Source organism: Copadichromis virginalis, linkage group LG17 (genome assembly GCF_057382275.1).
Source record: "Copadichromis virginalis isolate Kocher_CV1m ecotype Utaka linkage group LG17, C_Virginalis_male_GT1.1, whole genome shotgun sequence".
NCBI lineage: Eukaryota > Metazoa > Chordata > Actinopteri > Cichliformes > Cichlidae > Copadichromis > Copadichromis virginalis.
Window position 1 is genome coordinate 26,645,972 of NC_140634.1, and position 23,945 is coordinate 26,669,916.

A 23,945-nucleotide genomic window follows, 5' to 3' on the forward strand; every position below is an offset into this window, starting at 1 on the left:
TTTATTTTATGTTTTTGCTTGTTTGTTTTTATTAATAAGGTTTCCGGTTTGTTTTCTGCTTTCTTCCCAGACATTTATTTTTGAAAGTTCGTACCGGATGTAGTGCGTGCAGCTGCGGACCATCGACTGCAGCGAGAGGAAGCGAACCGTGAGGCAGCAGGACTGGAGCAAACCCAGCAGTCTCAGCCTCATGCTTCGTCCTGGGCACTTCTCCTCCTCCTGTCCGCTGTCGAAAACACCGTAACAATATTTATTTACTTTTCCTTCATATTATTCAGTAACTAAAACAAAGGCAACAGCAAACAAAAAAACGGGGCGAAGACGGGGGCCGAGACATGGAGCTTTACTGCCTGGAGTCGGACCTAGCCGTGAGAGCCCAGCCTGACCTAAACATCCTCTGTGATGACAGAGTGTTGCAGAGTTTATTAACAATCGAGGACAGATTTTTACCTCAGTGTTCGTATTTTCAGCGGGTCCAGAAGGATATTCAGCCTTATATGAGACGAATGGTTGCAGGCTGGATGCATGAGGTTTGTGGGCATTTTATGCACTCGCGGGGCTAACCTAACCGCTTTAGCTAATTTTCAGTTTTTTGATTTGTCTTGTTTTGTTTTTGCACACTTACAAGTTATTTCTGGCTCATTTTAGCTCGTGGAAAGTTGTCATGGATGTTAACCTGTTTGACAATTGAATAAGAATGACTCACCAAAGGCGTGGGAGAGTCGGAAATTCCACCACGAAGAAAATTCGGCTTCAAAGAAAACAGCCTAGCTGCATATTTACATTGGTTAACAGCTTCAAAGTTTGTGCTTTCTGATAATTAGTAAGTTCAGGCGACAGGGGGGGACTTATTCTTAATTTACATAATCGAAAACTCGAAAATTTCCCCTCAGAGTAATTATTATTAATTTTTTAAAAGTGACTCAGGCTCGGGGCAAGGCAGGCAGCATGAATGCTAAGCCACTTTCATTTTTTCAGCTCAAGAAAATAAGTTGATTTTGGTAAAGTTCTTTCACACAAACTGTCGGAAAGTATTTGAAGAAAACATGTGGATATTTTGCACACTTTATAAGGCTTTTGGGTGGTTTATTTTATTTTATTTTTATTTTTTGATGAGTGAGGCAAGCCCCAACAAGGAAGAGAGACTGAATGGCGATGTGGGGGTTTTGCAGAACGAGTTGCTGTTGAACTAATTTGTTTCTGCCCTGCTCTGACTTTGCAGCCTTTCATGCAGGAAAAAAAAAGACGTGAAAACCAGTCATTTAACCTTTAACCCGAAAACAGTACTATTTATAGCAGAATTAATAGCCACCAAAACCTGTTTTATATACAAACATATTCCTCTTTTTTTCTTTTTCTGTTTTGTTATTGTAGTTGGGTTTTTGTTTTGTTTTGGGTGTTTTGGCATAGTTTTACCTAATATATGTGTCTCCTGTTTAAACTTTTCCAGGTGTGTGAAGAGGAGAAGAGCAATGAAGACGTCTTTCCTTTAGCTATTAATTATTTGGACAGATTTTTAACAGTGATGCCCACAAGAAAGAGTTACTTGCAGCTTCTGGGAGCTGTGTGCATGTTTCTGGCCTCCAAGCTAAAGGACTGCAGGCCCATATCAGCAGAGAAACTTTGCATGTACACAGATAATTCATTCTCACCACGGGAACTGCTGGTAAGAGCAACAGTCCCATCCATTCATCCATCCAAACATTCACTCACTCACTCATGGGAGCATGAAGATGTCGTGTCACGTTTTTTCGATGACTTTATGATGCTAATGGCTGAATTGGTTTCACAGGAAGTTTCCTATTTTCCTTGTAAGTGGAGCACAATACAGCCACATCCTTTCTTTGGATCCATGTGGCCTGAAGAGACGCAGGATGCCATCTAGTGGCAGTTATGCAGTTTAGGATATGGATATCATGAGGAAGCCTGCATTTCTAGTACATATTGAGTATTTCATGCTATTAAAAACCAAACCTCCAAGCTCAAGTATTATTTTCTTACTATCATACGATTTACTACACAACCGTTAACCCAGGGATGCTTTTAAAGGCAACTTTTGGCACCATGTTGGCAGTTTAAAAGTCCCTTTAAGATAAATTTCTCTGTTAATCATTTGTTGTGTAAGAAAGATCTTTAAAAAGAAATTAAGGATAAATAACCCACCCAACACTTATCTCCATTTATTTAGCCTCCTCTTGAGCTTTTGATACTATCACATCGTCATCATCAGCAAAACAGTTTGTTTCTCACTTGCAGACGATCACGATGCTGAATTTTTATTAATATCATAGAGCTAATTTTTTAATCCAGTTTATGTTAATTTCAGGCTCCCCTAGGTGGCTTTTTGTGACTGGAAACATTTGGCTTAGAACAGGGGTGTCAAACATAAGGCCCGGGGACCAGAATTGGCCAGCAGAGGCTCTCAATCCGGCCCATTAGAAGGCTTTGGAGCAAATGAAGGACGGCATGTATTTTCATAAGTTTTACAGCTTTCTTTCCATAGTCATTCATACTACACCAAAGTAACGAAGTAATAAACACTTAAATGCCAGAAAAGTTATTTTCTTTACTAAATGTTCCTAATTTTACACATTTATTTCTTAGGATTAAAGGCCAAAGAGTTGTGCTGACTTATTTTTCTTATATTTAAATATTAAATATTAAACTTCTTTACGCTGACAGAAGGGGGAATTTCACAGATTAAAGCAGGCCACGATGTAAAATGAGTTTGGGACCGCTGGTCTATGACTTCTACAAGCAAACAAACGTTAGCTTCTGCCCTAAAAAATGTCTTGTTAGAAGTTTCCATTAAAAAAGAAATTGTCTTAAACAACTAAAAGAGTTGCAGATTTAATTTAACCACTTCAGTGCCAGAGTAATTTACATGTTGCAGTAAGATCTGCCAAACTGCTGCCCAGGCTCTCTATGGCTACATCCACACTAGCCTGGATAGATTTGAAAACGGCGTTTTCGTTTGAAACCGCTCCGCGTTCACACTAGCGTTTTCAGTCGTTTTCACAGAGTTGTGCGTCCGCATTGAAACGGCCGAAAACGCTTGGGTTCCAGTACTGCGCAAGAAGATTTGACCTGCCTCATTTCTGTCTGCCGCTTATTTACTTTCTGGCTCTTTGAAACGTCGCAGCAAAATGTTGAGGGAAAGCACCGAGTTTTTTAAATGGACTAACAATGAGGTGGAGTTGTTGCTACGAGTAACACAAAAGTAAAAGTTGCAAAAGCGCGTGAGAAATAAAGAATTTGAAGAAAAGCTATCTGGAGCATGTACAGACTGATTAATCTTTAATAGGGCTGTCAAAATTGAGAGCAAACAAAACAACTGCTGTATAATGCCCTCCGCTAACTTAGTTTAATTGGTCACATGACTGAATCATATGACTAACATGCGTCATCATTTTAGAAAGTCTTTGTTTTTGCTGTCTGCACTGCAACGCGAAAGCACCGTTTTCAAATGTATGCGTTTTCGTGAGCGCTTTCAAAACGCTGCGTTTTCCATGAGTGAAAACATCTCAGTGTGGACGGGAGGCCAGAACGGAGAGAAAACGATGCGTTTTCGAGTGAAAATGCATTAGTGTGGACGTAGCCTATGGGTCCTCCTGCTCGGCTGCAGCTGTTTAGGGAAATGACATCCATCCGATTTGATGCTCCATATTGTTGTAAGGCTCCATATTCCTGGATATCCTCACAGGATGCAGAGAGCAGGCAGCAGGAGCCTCTGGAAAATTATTGTAGCTCCTCACTCTTACAGTAAATGTGCTACCCCTGCTGGTGGCAGTTTGCCTGTAAGAGAGAAGTTTAACAATGGTAGTGGGTGGTATTTTTCATCAGGACAGATGTCCCGGAAGTGATCATACCAGTGGCAAACCTATCCCCTATTCATCTCACAATCATCTATCTACATTGAGGCTAAAATCGTGGCTCAAGAGTTGGGCGTTCACCTTGTAATCGGAAGGTTGCCGGTTCGAGCCCCGGCTTGGACAGTCTCGGTCGTTGTGTCCTTGGGCAAGACACTTCACCCGTTGCCTACTGGTGGTGGTCAGAGGACCCGGTGGCGCCAGTGTCCGGCAGCCTCGCCTCTGTTAGTGCGCCCCAGGGTGGCTGTGGCTACAATGTAGCTTGCCATCACCAGTGTGTGAATGTGTGTGTGAATGGGTGGATGACTGGATATGTAAAGCGCTTTGGGGTCCTTAGGGACTAGTAAAGCGCTATATAAATACAGGCCATTTACCTTTTTTTTAAAAATAGGGTGAAGAGAAACTGGTTATGTATAGGAAACCCACGTAAATGGGATTGACGGGTGACATTTTAGATGACAGAAAAGCGTTTCGGGGTGGGGGGACTGTCCCCGCTGAGCGTTGGGGTTTCGGTGTGTACTACGGTTACTTTTTGTGTGACACAGAGGAAGTGAGAAATTAGAATCAGCTGTGTTCATTCAGCGTTAAAAGGGCATTAAAGAAAACTTCTCTCATGAGAAATATGAGTAGTTTTAATCCCTTTTAATTTCTTGCTGTTGATTGCAGTGATTTCTAACACACTCCAGTTAACCTTTCTCATATTTTTCTACCCATAAATGAAGAAAACCAAACAATGACGCCGTTATCGCAAAGGTTTTCTCATGGTTAACAGAATGGACCTCATGTTCCCACAGAAATTTATTGGTATCACCTTAAGTTAAGTTCAGCCCAGCTTGCCTCATATCAGGCTTATCTGATATAAGTCACACCACCTTCTTAGGAAGTGCATATCAGTTTTCTTTATCCAGTCGCCTAGACACCAGTGAAAATCCAGTGTTAGCCTCACCTGTGACATTTACTGCCAAAGTGTTAGTCTTTGTTCTAGTTATGATTTTCAGACCACCTCTTTATGTAAACACAACTTCTCTTGTCTCAGACTTTGTTTGCTCGATTTAACACTTCAAAGTAAGTTCCTACAGACCAATATGTGCATTATCAGACCCCCTGGCTTGCTTTTTTTGGGAGTTAGATTTCACAGTGGTGCCACTGGAGGCTTACTCTCTACTGGCACGTGCCGGGGTGCCAGTGCAGCACACATTTTGATAGATTTAAGAACGGAACGGTACACAGTGTTATTCAACGGAGGTTGAGTCGTTTTCACAAATGTAAAATCAAAGCGCGATGATCGCGACCGTGAATCATCTGTGAATTTCTTTTAGTTAGTGGGTTTTACATGGTGCCGTCACTTTTTGGCATCTTATTCTGTTGAAATGTTGAGTTATTTCTAGATTAAGGGGGTGGGAAATGGTAGATTTTTAGATGTTACCACCAGTGCCAGATGTAGTGGCACTGCACTGCTTTTTTGGAAAAAATGTTTTAAATTCTTTTAAAGCCAAAGATAAGCATGTTATGAACTAAAAAATGACCTTTATGTAGCTCATTTTGATTCTATAGGGGAGCAAAACAAGTGATTCAGATTTGATAGGTGTCACCACCTGCCTCGTCTTTTTAATCGTGCCTCAGTAAAACTGCACTATGCTGCACTTCTGTCTCACCTGCCTTCCCTTCGACATGTTCCCACTTATCGTCTGCAGGTACAATTCTTTCAGAAGTGCTTGGAGCAAAGTTTAGACATGAATCTGTTACTGAATGAAAGTGTATTGATGCTAGTGTTTAGCTATTCATAAAAGCGTTACAACAGTACTTCCCCTTTAGAGTGCCTATATCAATAACTCCATTTACAGGGACAGTTCGCCACACCCTTGGATTATTTTCTCCAAATTGACAGTTATTTTAAATGGCACACCTGTGCAACTTTAAATAAAAGCTCAGGTGCAGTTTGGACCCTAAACAAATAAAAAAGCAACACATGTAAGCGTTTTTTCAATGAATGGCTTCTGGAGGAACACGCACACAATCACAGCTCAGAAGAACTAAAGTGAATTCAATTTATTTTAAGGCAGCAGTGCGATGCTTTGCTCTTTTAGGACTTCTGTTTTTCTTAAAAAGAAACAGTGGCAGGTAGAAATGGCTACAGCAACCACATTTCAGTCTCTAAATTTCTCTCGTGTGGGAGGTTAGAGAAAGTGTTATTGATTGTGTTGAAAACTTGATCATAACTAATTGTTTGTCTGAGTAAATTTTAGATGTTGAAGTCTTCATTTGATGTCTCTGCTAAATAATATTTAAAAAATATAGTAAATTGGTTGGTTTTGAATGCAATGAGTTAAGATTAACAGGAAATTAGATAATGCAGTGTGTGCAGTCTTCTTGCTCTTGCAAAGCCTTGCTGTATAAAGAGTGATCTCTGTGCGGCTGCCTGTGCAGCGCTAGCTCATTGTAGAGCTGTGTTTGAGGCTTATGACAGGAAGGAAGGGGCTAGCTGTCTCATTGGCAGGGCCTCTAAGCAGGGCAAGGCTTGTCACATGCCGGCGATATGAACACAAAAGATGCAAGGAATGAGAAAGGCATGCAGATAATAAGATACAGTGAGGATAGATAAAATGAAGAAATGTTGCTCTTCTTACAGAGCTATTTCCTCTGGGAATGGAGGCAGACTAAGATCGTTTTCACGGGCGATACAGACGTGGCAGCATGCCATTTAACCCCCTGACACACACTCTTTTTTTATTTATTTATTTATTTTTAACCCTCATCCTTGTGCTTTAGGACTGGGAACTGGTTGTGCTGGGGAAGTTGAAGTGGAACATGGCCTCCGTCATCCCCAATGATTTTGTAGAGCACATCATACGAAGGCTGCCCCTCCCCACAGAAAAGGTGGTGATGGTTCGCAAGCACACACAGACGTTCATCGCCCTCTGCGCCACAGGTAATGCGGGTACCTGTTGTTTTATTTGTTTGGTTTTTTTTGTTTTTTTTTTAAATTTGTTATTATTTTTTTAATCCTTCATCTGCTCAGTTTCGTGCTTTTTAAAAAAATGTTTACTCAGACATCCACCAGAATATTCCCACACACGCAAACATTCCCCCATCGTGAGTCATCTGTGACCTCTTTCTTCTCTGCTGGCTGCCTTATCCACTTTCTACTCTTTCCACAGCCTGTAGTGAGTTTTTTTTTTTGTCTTCACAGCTGCTAAAAGCTACTCAAAGTGGTCATGCACATTTCTCTTCTAAGTGCCTGGGAAAACTCCTATCAGTGCTGTGTTTAGATTAGCCACATACACGGGTAATGATAGCAATCCTATCACACACTCTGTGCTGAGTGACTCAGGTGCAGCTGAATTTTTCTGCGGTACTCCTTTCATTGTTTGTTGACAGAGAGACTTCCAGGTTTAAAAAGTCAGGGCAGCGATCCAGTGATCTTCCTTCCTCCTCCCATCGCCACCTTGTGTCCAAAATAAACTCTGGAAAAAGCTTACATGTCCCCCTCAGGCCTCTCCTTAGGTGAATTTTCAAGGCATTCCTTTGCCTAAACTTGGAATCCCTCTAATATTTTCATATCCTGGACAGAAATACTACTGCAGGATCACCTAATGCACATAATATACAGGAAACCTGTCTCACAAGGCTGCTTTTCTTCTGCTACCTCCTTTCCTCTTTTCTAGCTAATTCAATGAAGGAAATAAAACAAAGGGAGGTCACTTTGGTGGATTGAATTCCTCATAAACGTCAGTGCGGTCATATCTGGCTATTAAGCACTTATTTACTGGAGTAAGTTATTGGAATCAGAGGCTCCTTCAGCGAGTTTCATGCCCTGATTTTTATTTATTTATATATATATATATATATATATATATATATATATATAAAAATAAATAAATAAAATAAAAAAAATCAGGGCATGAAACTCGCTGAAGGAGCCTCTGATTCCGATAACTTACTCTAGTAAATAAGTATATATGGGTGTGTTTCAGTGGTCACTTCTGCTATTCATAAGCAGCTGCTTATATCCAAGCACAAAGCACCCGCAGTGGAAAAAAAAAAGAGGCCTGCTGTGGTTGTGCAGTAATGTAAATGTTTGGAGTTTTATATGGAGTTGAGATGTTATTATTATATTGGAGGAGCTCCTCCTATGGACAGCTGGCCCCTGGAGGAGAAGATGGGTGTAGCACAGCTGGCTAAAAGCTATCAGGCCACTGGGACTGGTTTACATTGGCTTTTCTCTATGGGCCTTAAAGAAAGGGGCTCCCTCCCCCCCCCGGAAAAAAAATGGCCACCTTAAAATAAATCAGCAATTGAAAGTCTTGTGAGCAGTTTCAGGTAGGAACTATTTTCTTACCAGCCTGTTGTGTCGCCATCTACCGGTGACTTGCTTATCAACGACTGCTTTTAGGCAGTGAATGGTAGACCTTGGAGAGAAGGTAGTTCCTACATCCAACTTAACTTGACAAACTTCATGGATTTTTTTTTTCCTTTTGAATAACTAGATCATGATTTCACTTTTTAAAAGAGCACCACATATTTTGTTCAAAATTGGTGCCAAACGCCAGTCCAGTAAGTTTCTTTTTAGCATGACATTGCCCATCTTTGCCAGAAATCAGGATGTTTCAGTCAACGACGCAAGAAGACAAAAAGCTGTCGGTTATGTAGAGTAATATCTTGGCACATTTGTGTTTTACTTGGTTGTACCAAAGAAAAGTCCCTTAAACACTTTGTTTAAAAATGGTAAAAAAAAAAGGAGCTCTAAAGCAGCAGTCCCCAACCTTTTTTGTGCCACAGACCAGATAAATACAACAAAATAAAATGATACGACCAAGACAAAAACTAGAGTGTTTTGCAAATATAATAATAAACACAAATTCACTGTGTGATTGTGTAACTTTATTAGCAGCGTCCTCCTGAAATGCGCCAACAACATTGAGAGTAACATCCTCCCCTCTGCACCTTAATCCTCTCTGGTCGCTATGGTAATGCGTAAATATTTCTTTCAAAATAAGACACAACTACAACATGGGAAAAGACAGAGTTAATGATAAAACCTGAAAACCATAAATTTCACACCCAAGCCTCAACTCTCATGGCCCGATACCAAAGAACTCACGGACCGGTCTGGGGGTTGGGGACTGCTGCTCTAAAATCAAAGATAAGAGAAATCTCAGCCAATCACAGGACAAAGAGGGTGTGAAGGAGGGATTATTTGTTTTGGGAAGTTACTGCCCTACGTATAAAAGACAATGAGGTGGGATTGCTGAAGCTCCTTGCCGTTACTTAATCGAATAACCAAGCGGTGGAAAGGACTTCTCACAATCAGCACTTGCTGGTTTTCCTTGTTGTTCTCTCCATGTCCGCCTCCTTTTCTGCCTCCTCCCAGGCCTGTTGTCACTTAAGTCTCTGAGACTTGGATGCAGACCGAAGGGAGTCGTGCCTGGAACTCATTGCTCAGCGAGTAGGAGGATTCCTACTCTGTTTTTCTAATCACAGCTGAAGTTCCTGTGAAGGACGCCACACAGGTTCCACTGTGGAGCTTCGTCTGCTGAAATCCAGACTGTGGGAAAATCAGATTCAGCTGTAAAGCATGTATGATGGAGATGATTCAGACGTTTCACCTCTTTTGCATCTGTGACACTTCCTCTGGGCGGATTTAAGTAATATTGCTCTATGTGTCACATGAGGATGTAATTTCCATGTGTCACTGTGGCTTAATGCTCTCTCTTTCCCTCACCAGATGACCGCCTTGCTATGAACCCTCCTTCTATGATAGCCTCTGGCAGCATGGGAGCCGCTATCTGTGGCCTGCAGTTGGACCACACTGACCAGAGGCTGAGTCGAGACAACCTGACAGACCTGCTGGCCAAGATCACCAACACGGAGGTGGTGAGTACCACAGCGGGGAAATTTATACTCGACAGCAGGAATTACTCAATACTTTCAGCGCTTCGAAACAATACGCTGTTAATAGCGATCATTGCAACATCTCACGACAGCAGCATAAAAGGCTCTTTAGTAAACAACAGTGATGACTTCAGTGGTGGCAGGCTGAAGCTATTTACTTTTCATGGAGAGAGGGAGAGCAAGCATTTGGCTGCTGGCTGGGGAGCCAGACTGCTGCTATAAAGAGCAGAGGGAATGTCTTCTTAAAACTCAGAGCCCACATTCTTGTGGTACGACACATGCAATTTCTTTGCAGGACTCCTACTTTAGCTGTGTGCCCCTCCTGGTGGAGGAATACGTATGCACTGAAGGCAAGAAGCATCTTTTCCAGTGAAGGATGATGCAGACACAGAGTTACTTGCAACAGACTAACTTCAGTGTTTAGTGTAACTTGCTGAGCTTTAAAATATCAGACAATACTGCACAAATCTCAAAGTGTGTGACATGCATCTGCAACTAGTTTTTATTGTTTTGAGGTTTTACAGACACCTGACCACTAACCACGTGATGCTAACTTGGTGTTCTGGATATGTGACAGTGTAGGGTCAAGTAAAGAAGGCCCAGAGACCAGTCGCCAAAAATGTGCGCACTCTGAGTTTTAGTGAAAACTTCCTAACAGCTGCTGGATCTTTGCATGGAAGACTACTCTCTGAGCAGGAGTGAAACTGAAAAGTGAAACTGCGAACGCGGAACGTTTACCTTCAAAGTAAAAGTTCCACTTTAAAAGAAAAAAATAAATACATAAATTTTTGGGTGTTTAAGCCTTAGACAGAAGCAAGGAATGCCTCTAAACCAGCACAACTTTTTCTCTGAAGGCGAACGTACTTTCACTTCCTCGGCTAGTACAAGTGTTTGTAGACAGGTTGAGCAAACTGCAGTTGACTGCAGAAATCTTCTAGCAACCTCAATCACTCGCCAACTACGTTTTTTTCCACACTATAAGGCGCACTTAAAATCCTTTAATTTTCACAAAAATTGACAGTGCGCCTTATAATCCGATACAACTATTGTATGAATCTGGTTGTGCTTACTGACCTCGAATCGATTTTGTGTGGTACACGGTGCTCAAAAATCTCTCAAATGTTTTAGTGCGACTTTAGTAAGCTACGAAGCCACACCACTTAATGGATTGTGGGAGCATTACAGCTACCGTAGTCAGGTAGCCGTAATGCTCCCACAGTTTTGGGTCCAAAACTCCGTCTGTTTCAGGTCCCAAAGTCAAACTAACACTGCGGCATCACTGACAGTTAAAAACTGTCTAAATTCTTTCATCTTTAATAAAATCATCAGAGTTGCTGCTTTACCAGGTTTCACAATTAAGTTTGACATTTAGGCATCAATGAAAACAGAATTGATGAAATTTAATGGAGTTAGAAATTAGCAGGAAGTTAGCTCCCTATTTTCCACCTAAGCATGACATAGCATGTTCTGACTGGGAGATTTCTGAAAAAATTAAAACGTACAGCTCTGCTATCACTTCCAACAGAAATGAAGACAGAAAATTTAACAGCAGTGGCGTTTGTAGGGTTACTGAAGTTGGACTAGCTGCTATATAATGATGTGCTACGTGATCGCTAGCATCACAGCTATGTTAGCATGACATAAACACAGTGAAGCTGGAGGATGAACACTAACTTTTGAGATAATCCATCCACAGTACGAGATTAGTCATTAATATACTGCAACAACACGGGAGTAGAGCAGCTGCGAGAGAATTCAACATTAATTAATTAATGGTACGGAAGTGGAGGAAGCAAGAAGAATGAGATGAGTAAAGTTTGATTTATCTGACTGTTTTGTTTTGCTTAATTCTGCTTATAATCCGGTGTGCGTTATGTATGAAAACCGACCTGTTCATCGACAGTGTGGCTTATGGTCCGAAAAATACGGTAGTTTGTAAAATCTGCTAATTAAAGAATCAGAAGCCCAGTGGTCTGCTCGGCCTAAGCACTGGGATTTGTTTTTTAATTTTTAAAAGGAGTAGTCTAAGCTAAGCTAACTAGTGTGTTTTATTAGCCCATCATTGGTTTTACACATGAATAAAATTTGAAAAAATAAAGAAGTCTAAAAGCAAGTAAATAAAGAGCAAAATGCTACAAATTAATATTTTTTTCAATCAGTTAGACTGAAATCTGTCTAATAACTGTACATTATGGTAGGATAGATGATGGTTTCACGCCTTGGCAAACACAGCTCCATTTTTGCCACATGATTACTGTTAAATGGGATCTGTAGCACTAATAAAATTTATTTTGTGCAACATGAAAGGCCCCTGGGGAGAGAAAAAAAAAAACACTGCCAAGGGACTCAACTGTTCGCTGACAGCCACGCTTAATCTAAGTCGGAGAATTTCATGCATCATGCCTGTACTGAGTGCTTGGATCGTAAGATTACCAAGTTTTGGATTAGTTTGCACTTTTTTCCTTGAACGTCCAGACGGCTTCAAATAAGACGGGCAAACTTACATGACCTTATAAATGATGGCGTGCACTACCAGGGTAGATGTGCCATCATAATGCCATTTTTACAGTTCATCAGTGTGCACTAGGAGATGTTGTAAACTGTAAAGACATACAACTGTGTGTATCTGTGGGCAAGATGTACAGTGGGGCAAAAAAGTATTTAGTCAGCCACCGATTGTGCAAGTTCCCCCACTTAAAATGATGACAGAGGTCAGTAATTTGCACCAGAGGTACACTTCAACTGTGAGAGACACCTGTCCACAGCTGCAAACAGTCAGACTCCAAACTCCGCCATGGCCAAGACCAAAGAGCTTTCGAAGGACACCAGGAAAAGTATTGTAGACCTGCACCAGACTGGGAAGAGTGAATCTACAATAGGCAAGCAGCTTGGTGTGAAAAAATCAACTGTGGGAGCAATCATCAGAAAATGGAAGACATACAAGACCACTGATAATCTCCCTTGATCTGGGGCTCCACGCAAGATCTCATCCCGTGGGGTCAAAATGATCATGAGAACGGTGAGCAAAGATCCCAGAACCACACGGGGGGACCTGGTGAATGACCTGCAGAGAGCTGGGACCAAAGTAACAAAGGTCACCATCAGTAACACACTACAACGGCAGGGAATCAAATCCCGCAGTGCCAGACGTGTTCCGCTGCTGAAGCCAGTGCATGTCCAGGCCCGTCTGAAGTTTGCCAGAGAGCACATGGATGATACAGCAGAGGATTGGGAGAATGTCATGTGGTCAGATGAAACCAAAGTAGAACTTTTTGGTATAAACTCAACTCGTCGTGTTTGGAGGAAGAAGAATACTGAGTTGCATCCCAAGAACACCATACCTACTGTGAAGCATGGGGGTGGAAACATCATGCTATGGGGCTGTTTTTCTGCCAAGGGGACAGGACGACTGATCCGTGTTAAGGACAGAATGAATGGGGCCATGTATCGTGAGATTTTGAGCCAAAACCTCCTTCCATCAGTGAGAACTTTGAAGATGAAACGAGGCTGGGTCTTCCAACATGACAATGATCCAAAACACACCGCCCGGGCAACAAAGGAGTGGCTCCGTAAGAAGCATTTGAAAGTCCTGGAGTGGCCTAGCCAGTCTCCAGACCTCAACCCCATAGAAAATCTGTGGCGGGAGTTGAAAGTCCGTGTTGCTCGGCGACAGCCCCAAAACATCACTGCTCTCGAGAAGATCTGCATGGAGGAATGGGCCAAAATACCAGCTACTGTGTGTGCAAACCTGGTAAAGACCTATAGTAAACGTTTGACCTCTGTTATTGCCAACAAAGGTTATGTTACAAAGTATTGAGTTGTATTTTTGTTATTGACCAAATACTTATTTTCCACCCTGATTTACGAATAAATTCTTTACAAATCCTACCATGTGGATTCATGGATTTTTTTTTTCACATTCTGTCTCTCACAGTTGAAGTGTACCTCTGGTGCAAATTACTGACCTCTGTCATCATTTTAGGTGGGGGAACTTGCACAATCGGTGGCTGACTAAATACTTTTTTGCCCCACTGTATATAGAGATAGATATATTAGTCATAGTCACTGGTATATCTTTTCTTTAAATATTGATTACTGAGAAAAAGTACTCTCAGAGGGCATCTATACTGGGTAGGTAGTTTTTTGCTGCAGCACAACAGTCACACAGATTTCAGGATAGAAATCCATAACGGCCTTAGAAACGGCACTCTTAGCTTGTGGTTGCGCTGCCATGGTGATGTGGGCCCCGCGACCCAGCCGGCCGTCACAACAGGCACTCCGTCTGCAGCCCATCAGGTTCCAATTATTCGTGCATTTTAAAGGAATGTTGGCCCCTCCGCAAGTTCTGCTCATTCCTTAAGAGTCCTGCAGCCGGCTCAGAGAGGCAGACCTCCCACATCTTTCGCACAGACCTGCAGGGGGGACGGAGACTGAGGGAGACGAAGAGAGGATCCCTTTTAATAAGAAAAGCCGTCCAAAAACATCCGGTCCCACTGTCCTATATTCTGTTTTACACCCTAACTCAGAGGGTTAGGGTGCAGCAGGTCAAAGCCATTTCCTCTAAGACCTCCACATGGGATTGACCGTGAAGTAAACCCAAGGGAGGGTGGAGGAAGGGAGTCCAGAGTTCCCTGACACTCCCCAGAGCTCGTGTGGGAGTCCTTCAGCTTGTACCACAGACATGCACATGTCCGGTGCCCGCTGTGCAGCTCGCTGCTCCGTGCCACTGGTATCGGAGTGTGCTGGCACCCATTGTTCTGGTCATGATGCAGACAGGACCACCTACCGCAGCAGAACATAATTCCCCGCTGGTATGCCATGCATGTGACCAAAGCTGTTAAACAACTCGCATGTCAAATGCAGCTGAAATTCCAACATTTTGCACACTAGTGTCTGCTACAGGTGCACAGATTAAGTGAGCAGACTGCCGGGGAATGGGGGGTGTATTTACAGTAACACGGCTATAGTAGAGCAGAGAGAGCCAGTTAAAGGGCATGTGTATGCCGTCAACTTTTGCTGTGGAAGCCATAAAAATAACTTAAATGTAACATTTCTGTACTTTTATTTCTTTTTGCTTTATGTGCATGAATAGTGATACATTTTAAATCCTTGAACAGATTTTGAGTGATAACTCAAAAAAGGATTTTTCCTAAATCAAAGGCTTGACTTCAGTTGCCACACAATATAGTGCTAAACATTGCAAACCTGCAAAAATGAATCTTGGATGGAGGGGATTATGTGTCTTTAAAGCACCCAGACGCTAGCAGAGGTTTGATGGAAGGGTGTGTTTAACCGCTGCTGACCCTTTTTAAAATTGTTCCAGGATTGTTTGAAGGCCTGCCAGGAACAAATAGAGCGTGTGCTGACCACCAGCCTGCAGCAGGGGCAGCAGTACCGGCAGGAGACCAGCGTCCGGGCCGGCAGCAAGGCAAGGGAGCAGCAAGACCAGTCCAGCACCCCGACAGACGTGCGCGACATCAACTTATGAGCTCCCGACGCCACCGGACTCGCACAACACTCATGTTTGCCAGCCAATGAACTGACAGGAGTGAGGGCTTGTGAGCTGCCAGTAGATCTGCATCAAGTCACCACCTACACCCCCACCCCCTGTTGAGTGATGGTGTGACAATCGATGAACTTTTAGAAGTTTCTAGTTTTTCTTTTTCCTTTTTTTTTCTGTTTTTTTTCTTTCTTTTTTTTTGTTGCCCCATTCACACCTGGTTTGGGTGTACTTTCACCTTTTTTGTACGGGCCACATGTAATCAAACAGCTACGTTAAAAAAAAGGAAAAAAAGAAAGGATTAATTCTTGAAAACTTGATAGTGCCTTAGGTTTCGAGAAAGGAAACCTGAATATATTTTCATACTTGAAAAAAAAACAACATAATTTTATGAAATATACATATTCCTTTTGATAATACCTAGCAAAGTGAATTTAATACTGTATATTTAGTATTTAGTTATGTTACTCTTTAAATATCTCTTAGCAGTTATCAATTAATAGTTTTAATGGGATGTTTCCTTTTCTGGAAATCCATATAGTAGTGATTCAAATGCTGATAATAAATACAAGGCATTTAAACCAAGCTGATATCCAACCAGAGGAGCTCTACTGCAGCTAGCTGCTCTGCCTACCATACTGTGCACCTGTAGTACTGCTTACTATTTATGCAGAAGCGTGCTGGCTAGGAGTGGGCTGGGCCTGCTCAACATAGGGAAGGACATGAAGATGGTTTCAGGCGTGCATTAGATGTGCTGACAGGACCGTATGTTCGTGTATTTGCATTCAGCAAAGATATGCCGTCGTTTGTGTGGTGTTTTTATAGGTGAAGCTTGTACATAGTGGAGGGCGCAGATGATGAAAGAGGAGATCTGGCAAGTGTCTTACCAAGTTTGAGAGAGGACTGGAGTAAGTGAAGGGTGTGTTGGTAGGTTTTTAGAATAAAAGAGAGCATGAGGAAAGTGGGTTAAAATGCAACAAGTGTGGATTGATGATTATTTTAAGCTTTATGATGTTCATGCAGCTGCACGACACTTGAGTGACACGCAGGAGGAGGAATAATAATAATCCCTGGTGATGTCCGGTTGGGTGGGGGTCGGTTCGGTGCACTGCAGTTTCTCGTGTTCAGCAGTTATACCATTTTTATTCTTTTATCCTTATTTTTTTGCAGAGAGGGCGATTTGGAACAATATCGATGCACTTTTAAAAACACTCCTTAAGATCGGTAGGGGGGATCGTGGTTGAGGAGAGTTCAGAGAGGGTTTTAGGGGTCTTTTTTTCTTTTTTGGTTTTATTAGTTTTTCTTTTAAGTTATTAGGATTTTTTTTCCTGGGCTGGATTCCCATGGGGGTAACACACGTTTATCTTGAAAGCTCGACCCCTACAGGTGAGTAGTCATAGGATAATAATCGGTGTTATAGTGTAATTGTTTATAAACCAAGAAAAGCCAAGTCATGTTTAGACTTCAGTGCATTTATTTAACTCTTGAACTTGAATTTTTTTTTCAAAGCAACTCCAACCCTTTTCCGCTAGTTCTTTAAAATAGTTACAGTCTGTATCCTAAATATTCTTGTTCGTGTTTTGTTTGTGTCTACACCGCTTTCTGAAGTTTTAAAACTGCCATGTGTGCGAGTTTTACATGTATTGAATTTCTCGTTAGACCAGAAATGTAGTTTCTAAATCGTACTCCTGCATGCTCAGTTTGTACAAAAAAAATCCACAAAAAATAAGCCAAATGCTCCCCCTCTGAAAGAATGCTTTAAGCTGAAAGATGTTTATGCTTTTAAAGGTTTTGTTCATGATTTTTAAAAGCAACAATTCCAAAGTAAGTAAAGATAGATTATATACGTCATTCTCTTGCTGCTACGAAGCTTTTCTTTTCTAGTCTTACACAAAGATGCCTTATTGTCATTCACACGTGTGCTGCTATATTATGAAATATTGTGTATGTAACAAGTCTTTTGCTTATTTTGTGTGTGTGTTTGTGTGTGTATGTATATGTGCGTGTGTGTGTGTGTGTGTGTGTCATCGTACATGTACCGGAGGGAACGTAACAGTTTGGTGCGTGACTGGAAGTAATCTTTTGATTAGCATGTTTTATTCCTCTATTGATTTGTAACTTTGTAATCTATCATATTCTTGCTGCTTCTGTGTAATGTTTGTGTACCTCAGGTTAATTTGGACGGACAGAGCGAGAACCCATCTCATTACCTCATCACACACACTCACTTCACATCACACACGTCTTTCACTCTTAATTCATCGGACGGGTTTTACTTTTATGGGGGGGTTTTCACCCCCTCTACCTTCCCTCCTTTCCCTCCATTCTGGGTAAGACAAATATCCACCACCAGGTGTCCCTGAGCAGTTACAAGTGCCTATAGCCTACTTTAAAACCATTTCATATATCTGGTGCTAAACTAAGAACAGCCTATACTGTATGTGATGCACGTGCCAGAAAGAGTTTTGATCAGTTCATTGGAATATTTTTGTTTTCCTGAGGTACCCATTTATTCAGAGTTTAAACCATCAGAATGTTTTATCTTTGTTTGGTGTGGTTGTTATTCCCAACTGCTCTCCCACTATCCCCCCTCCCCTCAAGTTCAGCCACACAATGTACCTCAACAATTTGTCCTCAATAAATTGGCTAAAAATCAACCAGCTTTTTTTGTCTTTATTTCCACTTCCACAATCTTAATTATGTGTGATGATACCACTCTTATTGTCAGCAGAGGGCGACAAAACCACAAGCAACATGTAAGTAGGTGAAAATTATGGACAACAGGTAGCAGAATGTTTCTGTGTGGCATTAAAGCTAAACATGGAAACGGGAGTAAAAAATACTGCATGTTATATGAATATCATCATATCCTGCTACCTAAAATAAGATTTTTTTTTTTATCAAAGCCAAATATAAAATGTGTAATTCACATAAAGAATAAAGTACAATTTGTTTGCTCAGGCAGTATCTTGTTTATATTCCAGTTTTCTTCTACCTCATCAGAAAGGTAACACTAAGTCCTGTCACCAGGTAAATTTCAAAATAATATATTCTAGAGGGTTTTGTATGTTCTAACATAGAAACACCACACATGATTTTAAAAACGTACTTAAAAAAATGGTCTCGCTATTATTTTTCTTTGTTTTGTTTTAGCAACAGGGTGGATATGTGTATAGGAAAGGGTTACAAAAAGACTTTATAAAATAATCTCGCACAGACACACACTCACAAGCCACTAGGTTTTGGTCAGAAAACAGAAAATATCCAGTGAGTAGCAGTTCTGGAAACTGCACAAGCACAGGAACTGCAGGACCTAGGATTGAGCAGCTCTCTCTGCAGCTGGATCCTTAACTTCCTGTCTGACATTTCACTCACGTGTGCTGGACCAGTGTACCAGCACATGTGATGTGACAATAAAAGTGAATTTATTTGATGTGATTTGACTTCTCTAGTTGAAAATACTTTATTGATGCTAGACGTCAGAGGTGATGGCTTTGAGCTGATAGGAAGGCAACCGCGAGTCTAATAACCACTTGTAGCAACCAAGGTATGCAGAAGAGCATCTCTGAGAACATTGAAACATCTTGAAGCAGATGGGCCACAGCAGTGGAAAACTACTGTGAGCTAACAGGAAATGGAAGCTACAGTTCACTTGCTGAGCCTCGTTCTGCCGGAGGTTTCTTCCTGTTAAAAAGGAGCTTTTTCCTTCCTGCTGTCACCAAGTGCTTGTTGATAGTGCTTGCTCATATATCAATATCAATGAGAAAAAAATAATTAAATATGTATGTGTGTGTACATATGTCCGCACAAATACATGTTACTTATGGAGCGATTGATGATTGTCATATTTCACGAGAGTAATTGATGGTGACTAATTATGTTGAATGTTTTAAAGCACAGGATCACAGTTAGACGGCGAAGGTCAGCTAGTGATACAAGGCTGAACCAGCTCTACCTACACAAGCATCTTCTGAGACTTCCATTCAGCAAAATATGTCCAGGTTTGGATGTTATTTAAAGAATATGCATTTGAGTGGTATAGTTATTCTAACTTGTTAAACTTTGAGATTAATTAAATATTTATACATTACACATTTGGCTTTGTCTGCAAAGGACAAAGAGGAAATTATCAACAGAGATGCTTCATTTCTTCAACTAGTTGTTTGCACTTCTTCTACAGCCTTTTTCTTTTTCCCTTTTCCTCCTCTGGACTATTTAAAAACAGAAACACAGACCTCTCTCATGGTTGTCCAAAATAGGTCAAGCACCAAAACAACACCACTTTAAACCCTCTGAGGAACTAATGGTTTTACGGACAGGTTTGGGAAGGATGACACAATGTTTCGGAGGATGCTGGCCATTAGGCGTTGTGAGACTTGCTATGAAATTTTTCATGAGGTAATAAGTGGGGTTATGTTTAGATATTTTATATTTATTTGCACAAAAGAATAGCAATGCATACAAATATAGTTTGTATGAGATGATGGCAGAATTGAATTTATTCCAGAAATGCTGTGGTTCTTGTTAATCTGATAAATGTTGGTGAATCAAACCTGGACATACTAGTATGATCCATAATTCAATTAAAACTATACAGATCCTTTTTAGATTATTGATCCATCAGGTAAGTCTGTGTACATGTCTATTTTGAATCTCCTGGCAGCTTTTGGACTCCACAAAACAGCTCTTGTAATCACACGCTAAGAAAAGAGAAGAATAATCAAAAACAATTCATGGCTAAGTTCCTCCCTCAAAATTGAAGTGTTCAGTCCTAGTTCAGGCTTGCCGCTGAATTGTGGTAATCTGCACTGCAAAAACATTAATTTAAATGAATGATGAAATTCTGCCTTTGTATTATTATTATTCCTCACCTAACGATTTATAACTGGAACTGGTTGTGATAACAATTAACACTGTGTTCTTAATATCTCTGAAGATCGGTAACGATAACACATAAATTCAAGTTGAGTCAACAACTTCCCTATAGGACTTATTGTTGGTGCAACTTAGCTGAATCAACGGGTGATATTGCACTCTTACAATCTTGGAATCTAAATTATGAATGAACACGTAAGTTAAGCCAGCTATTTACTTACAACCAGATGTTTGCCTCAATCATTTTGTCAAGAGGAAAAATGAAGTAATAAAGTGGCCTTTGTTAAGTAAATACTTTAACCCTTTAAAAATAAATAAATAAATAAAAGCAGCACTTTTAGGTGAGTTTAGTCCTTTATTTTTGTAGTCTGTAGTTTTAACTTTGTAGGAAGAAGTACAGAGTCTGTTCTGACTTCTTCAAGATCAAATCCATGGTGAAGAAGAAGAACTTAAATCCTTGGTGAGACAGTTCCTCCTGGCATATTTCAGAGTGAATGGAGTTGGACTTTTGATCCTTCCAAGATGTAAGTCAGTATGTGAAGGCCACAAGTTGTACAAGTTTTAGGTTGTATGGAGAAATGATGATCTGAGAGAACACTAACAATGGGGGGTTTTGGCAGGTGGATGTCTACTCGATTTTACAGAGGTGAACCATCTTAAAACAACACGCACACTTCCTGGGAGTCTGACACTCATTGTATTTGGGAAGTATACACCAAGATACACTGTAAACACTTTTGAGCTAGCAGAACACAGTAAACCCTCTTGTACAATGTAATTAATTGATGTTTTGGTCATCTTAGAACATCGCTGATGGTATTTCCATTTACATAAAATGAGAGAAGTTCTCCAGCTTTTTATTGGAATGCATTTGAGTGCACAGATGTTGCTGGACGTTAGTGTGAATGGCTGTCTGTCTCTGTGTTTGTCCTGGAACCGACTGGCGACCTCTCCAGAGTGTACCCTGCCTCTCGCCCCATGGCAGTTAGGTTAGGCCCCAGCCCCCTGTGACCCTGCACTGGATGATCTGAGGAGGATGGATAAATAGGTATAAGTCCCTGTTCTAAAAACCTCTTCTCTTTTTTTGTTTTGTTTCTTAAATCATAAAAATTTTCCATGATAAACTTCCAAATGCACAGTGAAGTCTGCCTGGCTGCGTATTTAACCTCAAGTACCAGGATGGGACAACATGCACATTAGAGTAGGGCTGGGCGATATGAGAAAAATCTAATATTATATTTTTCTGTTATATCACGATACACAATATATCACACAATATATCATAAAATGTTTAAATAACCTCCAAAAACAAATGTTATTTTCAACCATATAGTGAGTAAAATTGCGCTGGACTCATTCAAATTGGCCATTATATTTATATATATATATATATATATATATATATATATATATATATATATATTACATTGAATAAAAAATCTAAATTAATTGAATATTTTATTTAAACCACCAGTGTCACACAGAACTTTTCACAAATATGAATACTGTCACAGGAAGTCTCTTTTGGTGGTCAATGAGAGATGATAGCTACAAAAAGTACATCTAAAAAGTACATCATCTCACAGGACAAAATTAAACAAGTGAAATAAAACAGCTGCTCTTGTGTGCTTATAACATATAAAAATTGTAAAATGAAAAATGTGATGACCTCAAATTACAGAAACAACAGTCTAGTGACTTTTTATTTTCTTTTAATCAAATTAATAACAAAATATATTTTTTATTTTTATATTACTGTTTAAATCCAGTTTTTAAAAGTATGTAATCCATAGTATGTTACTAAAACCGTTGTTAATACATCTACAAACTCTGTGACATCATGTTGAATTTATAACACAGTGTAACTTAAAAATATGTAGAAGTAATTTCTATTTGATGTAGAGATCTGACAGAACATGTCTGTTCACTCATGAACTTTTTTGAAAACTTGAGTGACACTGATGGAATACACTGTAATTTATCTTCAAACAATGTTCGAGGACAGGACTAGTGATGGCCAAATGAAGCATTCTGAAGCACTGAGGCTTGTATTGAAAAAGGGTTGGGGGGGGGGGGGGGGGGGTGAAAAAATTGTTGTTCATTTGTTTAATAAATAATTTAGATCAATAAACTTTCCTTGTTTAAACATGCACAACGGTTTGGTCTTTCTTTACTTGTGACTTTTTGATGTTGTTAAATACAATAAGTGAAAAATACACATTATATACATATAATGCTGTACAACGCATTATTGAGTATGCTTCTGCTCTGAGGTCCTGTCTCCATGTATTTATGCAATTTATCACTGGACAGCTATGTTTATAAATACCGTAATACTATATTAGGCTGTGACGGAGTTACACCGTCCCGAGCCGCAGACAGCCGATCTGGGCGCATACACGCACCACCATTAGTTTCTACAATCACCGTGTCCGCGCGTCTTTTCGTCGACCGGGCAGATAAACAAAAGGGGTGAGGGGTATATGGTGAGCAGCGCAGAGGGTGGCCAACATATTTTCCCACTTACCTTTTAATAAAGCCGGTCGCAGAGACGCGCTGTGATCGCCGATTATGCGGGGTTATGCAAGCCGATGGCATAGTGTTCCGGGGTTTAAATAATGGGTTCGCGCGCGCTTGGAGGGTCACGTGAACTGCATTATTTTTTGGTTTGTTTTGTGTTATTGTGAAACACTGTAGGCTGCCTGGAAATAAATGTCTGTATATACATATATGTATTGTATGAATACAGCAGGAAATAAGCTGAGGGGGAAAGACTGTTTGATAAAAGAAATAATAAAGAGATGACCATTACGCCTAGTGGGAGGGGCTATGGGGTATAAGAGAAGGCGGTCAGGGCCTACCTGTGTTCTTCTCTCCAGAGAGCTGTTACCGAGAGGGTAACATGCAGACTGTGTTTTGTATATAGATGTTTGTTTGTGATGACTTAAGTCAGTTCTATTTTCTTTGTAAATAACTTTTTGTGCACCTGGGAGGCCGGCAGAATAAATTATCCTCACTGAATGCTTTCTGACTACACTCAAAAAAATAAAACATTAGATTTACTTAAAAAAGTTATGTCAAGTGGTTCCACACAACTGCTTTAAGTAACTTTTAAGAAATGTTGTTACTTAGTTTGAACTCAATACTGTTAAGTTAGATTTACGTAAGTGTATTGGCTAAATGTAACTTAATTGCAATGCTTAGCTGATACTTATCTTTGTTGCTTTAAGCCTACATAACTTGTTTAGGCAATATCTTTGTAATACTGTTACTTAGCTGGTACATAACTTTTCTGCTTTAGAAGGACATAACCTGGTTAGGTAGTATCTTTGTAAAACTGTTATGTAGCTGCTACATAACTTTGTTACTTTTGAATTATATAAAATTGTTAAGTAATTTCTATTCAATACAATTACAAATAAATCATTTACACTGGTTACTTCCATACAAAATAGCAAAGTTTCTTAAAAGTTACTTAAAGCAGTTATGTGGAACCACTTGACATAACATTTTTAAGTAAATCTTAGGGAGATCTTTTAGGAAGAAATGAAGACAGCACCCAAATTATCAAACACAATCCTGCCTTTAATAAGCACATTCAGTGCATATAAAATACTTTTTTCCAAGCACAACAGCTTAACACAAAGTGCAATCAATGCAACTTGTTACAAATTCCAAGTGAATATTTTGTGCAGAAAATGTAGATCAGTATAAAGTGCTAACCAACTTGTCGTCAAACTAAAATGATTTAAAAAAATGATCCAACAAAGTCCTGTCTTTACTAAGCACATTCAGTGCATATTAAATAC

At 40.2% G+C, this 23,945-nt stretch overlaps 1 protein-coding gene across 1 annotated transcript; it reads left to right on the forward strand.

Moving 5' to 3' along the window:
- The first annotated feature begins 84 nt into the window (after positions 1-84).
- On the forward strand, positions 85-17,918 carry LOC146689543 (G1/S-specific cyclin-D2-like). Its single transcript, XM_085436362.1, has 5 exons — positions 85-530; positions 1,451-1,666; positions 6,639-6,798; positions 9,595-9,743; positions 15,085-17,918. Exons 1-5 carry the CDS (start codon positions 336-338, stop codon positions 15,247-15,249), a joined length of 885 nt encoding a protein of 294 aa, XP_085292488.1. The 5' UTR covers positions 85-335; the 3' UTR covers positions 15,250-17,918.
- The last annotated feature ends 6,027 nt before the right edge of the window (positions 17,919-23,945 follow it).

What these genes read in the sequence shown, in the direction of transcription:
- LOC146689543 (XM_085436362.1), top strand. Translation starts at nt 336, where the DNA reads ATGGAGCTTTACTGCCTGGAGTCGGACCTAGCCGTGAGAGCCCAGCCT. An exon ending in TCTCACCACGGGAACTGCTG is followed by an intron (nt 1,667 to 6,638) that starts GTAAGAGCAACA and finishes CTTGTGCTTTAG; the next exon opens with GACTGGGAACTGGTTGTGCT. An exon ending in AGATCACCAACACGGAGGTG is followed by an intron (nt 9,744 to 15,084) that starts GTGAGTACCACA and finishes AAATTGTTCCAG; the next exon opens with GATTGTTTGAAGGCCTGCCA.